Below are 4,114 nucleotides of genomic sequence, written 5' to 3'. Positions count from 1 at the left end.
CATGGCGTGCCCCGTGGTATCTTGGGGACAGAAAGCAGTGGCCCTGGGCCACCCATCTTTACCCGGGGCTGCGTGGAGGCATGCCCCAGCTGTGGATGAGGAGCGCCGGCTGCCCAAAAAAGCCTGCCCGGGTGCCCGGTTGGTGGCACGGCTCTGCCCCCGGCAGCGTGGAAGCTCTTGGTGGCCGTGGGCACCTCCAGCCCCAGATCCACACAGGCACCTGTGTTGTTTGCGGGACCGAGGGCATCATCAGGATGCGGGCAGCGGGTGCCACCCCATCTGCCCACCCACTGGTGTCTATGCCCGGGGACGTGGCAGCAGCGCCGGGGTGGCCGAGCTAGCCCTTCCCAGAGAGACACGGCACAGGGATGCTTCTCTACAGTTTTATTGCACTCGATGGCTGTTGCAGGAGGGGACGGGAGGGCTGGGTAAGGGTCAGCCCTGCCAGCCACCAAGTTGGGGATGCCAGGGCAGCGGGGTGTGCTGCCTGTTCCCGTCCCCAGCACGGAGGCACGCTCAGGGCAGCGGGGACAGCCCCACCGTGTTGTTGGCTCTGTTGAAGATGACATAGTACTCGCGGATGAAGACATCCCCCAGGATCCAGAGCTCGCCCGACTCGGTGGGGACGTTCATGCCTTGGAAGCCGAGGACGCAGTACCCGTCCATCTGCAGCCGAGAACGTGGTGAATGGTGGTTACCAGCTGCCAGATCCTCCCACCCGAGCACCCCCCCACCAGTCCGCTCCCCGGCAGGACACTCACGTCTATCACATAGGCACTGGGTGGCACGGAGAAGGCATTGCCGTTGATTTGGAAGACGACGTCGGGCAGTGTGTTGACAGCACTGCAGCTGATCTGGGTTGGAGGGGACACAATGGAAGGTGGGAGTCAGCGGCCACCCCAGGAGGGACCATGTCCCCCAGAAAGCAATGGGGACCAGCGCACCACGGAGCACCCCAGGGTCCAGCTGGGCACCCCGCAGAGCTCCAAAGGTCCCCAAAGCTCTGCATCCTCCCCTAAGGGCTCACCGCGCCGTTGGAGCTGGCACCGAGGGCGCTCAGGATGTTGCTGAGGGCACTGTTGGGCACGGCCAGCAGCGAGGTGCCTGTGTCCACGATGGCCTGGCAGCCGTAGGAGCAGGCAACGGTCTCCCCGCCGATGGAGACGCTGGGGAGAGGGGCATAGGGTGAGCCTCCTGGGTGCCAGGTGAGGGGCCGCGACCCCCCCCCCCCCCAAACACTGGCTGGGGAACAAGGGGAGCCACAGAGCCTAGGGGCTGCACCGGGACTACCTGTCCATGGAGATCTGCCAGTAGGTTTCAGCAGAGAGGGGGATCCAGGTGATGCCGTTGGTGGTGTAGGATGGGTCGATGCCGCCGAAGAGGACGAAGCTGCCTTTCTTCCCATCCCTGCAAGGAGGGGAGCCATCAGGTGGGGGTCTCACCCCCCCCCACCACCACTCCGCTGGCAGTGCCATCGCCAAGGGGGGGCTTTGCTGCCATCCTCCTCTGCCGGTGCTGGTGCCGATGCCGGCACAGCGGTGAGCCATGTCCCCCAGGAGCCACCGGGTCTCACGCCACCGGGGAACGGTGCCGGAGCCAGCCCCGGTGGGAGGGAAATGGGAGAAAATCCTCGGCAAGGGCTGGGCAGCTCCAGCCAGGGCTTACCTGCTCAGGTAGACGGAGAAGAGGTCCTTGGCCACGAGACCTTCCGACATCATGTTGTCAAAGACAGGGGTGGCTCCGGAGGAGGAGATGCTCGGGAAAGCCAGCCCCAGGATGCCGTCGAAGGGGCTGTAGTAGAAGAAATCGCCGGGCTCGGTCTCAGCCAGCCCAAAGATCTGGTTGAGGACATCGATGGCTGCAACCTGGTTGGGAAGATGGGGAGAGGGGCTTGGTTTGGGCAGACGGTGCCCCCGTGTTCCCTCTCCGGTGGGATGGGGGGGCTGGTGCACCCCGTCTTACGGTGACGGTGTCGTAGCCCAGAACGCCGGTCATGCTGCCAGTGCCGTAGGCGATGGAGACGGTCTCGTTGGTGCTGACGAAGGTGGAGGAGTCCGCTGGGTTGAAACGTTTGTGGTTGCCTGCAAGTATAGGAGGGAGACGGTCACAGTCTGTCCTGCCCTTGAGGATTGAGGATGACTCTCCGGTGCCTCCCCCATCGCCCGACGTCCCTTAGGAGAGACAGGGCACAGCCGTCCTCGGCTCCCAGCCCACCCAGGGGCTCCCGGAGCCAGGCAGGGCAGCGGGGCTGGCCAAGCCCGGGGCTTCCCCTGCCTTCAGCCCTTGCCCGGTGACTGCGGGGCTGCCGGACACCTACTGCAAGCCAGGCTGGAGCAGTACACCGAGGGCACCCACAGGTTGGAGGAGCCGGTGTCAAAGATAACAGTGAACTCCTGGGGTGGGGTACCGATGGAGATGGTGCCGAAGTACTCGTTCTGTCAAACCGGGATGGGGAAGGGATTAGTGGGATGGGGAAGGGGCCAGCAGGATGGGGAAGGGGCTAGCGGGATGGGTAACGGGTTAAGGGAATGGGCAGGGGGCTAGTGGAATGGGGAAGGGGCTAGTGGGATGAGTAAACAGCTTAGGGGAATGGATAAGGGGCTAGCAGGATTGGTAAAGTGGCTAGTGGGATGAGTTAATGGATCAGGGGAATGGGTAAGTGGCTAGTGGGATGAGTTAACAGGTTAGGGGAATGGGTAAGGGGTTAGAAGGATGGGTGGGGCTAGTGAGATGGGTAATGGGTTAGGGGAATTGGTAAAGGGTTAGAGGGACAGGTAAGGAACTAGTGGGATGGATCATGGGCTAGGGGAACGCGCAAGAGGCTAGCAGGACAGGTAAGGGGCCAGCGGGTCAGGTAAGGAGCTAGGAGGATGGGTAAGGGGCCAGCAGCCCTGTGGGGTCCCCCGCTGGTGGCAGCCCCTCTGCCCCGCCATTCTCACATCCAGGTAGTTCTGCAGGGGCTCGGCAGAGACGCCGGCTTGGTAGTACTTGGAGGCCAGGTTGTAGGGGTGCTGCTTCAGGTAGCGTTCCAGCAAGCCATGCTCCTTCAGGACCTGCCGCAGGGACTTCCCCCTCCTCAGAGAGACCCTGGGGTGCAGGGGAGAGGGGAGCCGATCCGTCACCAGGAGCCGGGCAGGGACATGCCTCGGGGGGGGGCTGCGGGTACCCCCGCCGTGTGCTTGCCCTGTGCCTCATCCCACAGCCCCTGGCGTGGGACCCGGGGTCCGTCCTCGCTGCGGGGAGCCTCAGCCATGGCGATGGCTGGCGGGGCAGGGGGGGGCGCAGGTTGTCCCTCCATCCCTGCTGCGTGCTGGGAGCTGGGCAGTCACCCCGCTTGCCTCCCCCACGAGCATGGGGACTGGGGGTCCTCGGGACCGCGGTGGCCGTGTGGGCATCCCAACATCCCAGTACTCACCTGGGGCCAAGGCACTGGGCCAGAGCCACTAAGCCGAGAAGCAGGAGCAGCTTCATGGTGCCTGCTAAGTCAGTGACTGAGGCGAGGAGATTCCGAGTGTGCCACCAAGCCCCAGTCCGGTTCCTTATATCCCAGCCACGCTTGTTTGGTTGGCGTCCCTGATAAGAAAGGCAAACAGCTCCGGGGGCAGTTATCACAATGTCCTTAAGGGAGACGGGGGGGGGGGGGGGGAATGTCAAGCTGAGGACTCTCCATCTTCACTGGGGTCAAACGTCACAGCTGGGACACAGGGATGCTTGTGGCAGGCTGGGGCTGGGAGAGAAGCACCCTCCACTTACTCTAAGCCCCAAGGGGGAGGCACTGGGGGATAGGGGGGGACTGGTGAGGGTGACGTGGGGCTAGCTGAGGCCATTTCTGGGCATTTGCCCCCCAATCTGACCACCACGCAAGCCGACAACACCGCTGCGGCCGAGGAACCGCAGTGTAAATCGCACACCATTAGATAAAAGCACTTATTTTTCAGTTGGCTCTAGCTGGCCGGGGTAGCCACCGCTGCCGCAGGGGACGACATTTTCCCCAGCCCCAGGGCAGCTGCAGTACGAAGGGTCCTGGGGCTGCTCAGGACCGTCCTTGCCCCGCTGTGAAAAGCAGAGTTTCTATCTGCAGGGGTTTGTCAGGGTGGAGGTGGCATGGAGATGT

General features: G+C 63.6%; 1 protein-coding gene across 1 annotated transcript; it reads right to left on the bottom strand.

Moving 5' to 3' along the window:
- Positions 1-516: 516 nt before the first annotated feature.
- Positions 517-3,471, bottom strand: PGA5 (pepsinogen A5). Its single transcript, XM_049820373.1, has 9 exons — positions 3,416-3,471; positions 2,940-3,087; positions 2,318-2,435; positions 1,963-2,081; positions 1,666-1,865; positions 1,291-1,407; positions 1,028-1,166; positions 762-854; positions 517-666 (listed from the first exon to the last, which is right to left on the bottom strand). Exons 1-9 carry the CDS (start codon positions 3,469-3,471, stop codon positions 517-519), a joined length of 1,140 nt encoding a protein of 379 aa, XP_049676330.1.
- Between the last annotated feature and the right edge of the window lie 643 nt (positions 3,472-4,114).

The sequence above is a fragment of the Accipiter gentilis genome, chromosome 17, assembly GCF_929443795.1.
Source record: "Accipiter gentilis chromosome 17, bAccGen1.1, whole genome shotgun sequence".
Lineage (NCBI taxonomy): Eukaryota > Metazoa > Chordata > Aves > Accipitriformes > Accipitridae > Astur > Astur gentilis.
Note: the sequence above shows the minus strand (reverse complement) of the source record. Positions and strands in the feature narration are given on the sequence as shown.

Coding starts and splice junctions, on each gene's coding strand:
- PGA5 (XM_049820373.1), bottom strand. CDS start 3,471: ATGAAGCTGCTCCTGCTTCTCGGCTTAGTGGCTCTGGCCCAGTGCCTT. Junction 3,088..3,415: donor GCCCAGTGCCTTGGCCCCAG/GTGAGTACTGGG, acceptor CCTGCACCCCAG/GGTCTCTCTGAGGAGGGGGA. Junction 1,408..1,665: donor TTCTCCGTCTACCTGAGCAG/GTAAGCCCTGGC, acceptor CCCTCCTTGCAG/GGATGGGAAGAAAGGCAGCT.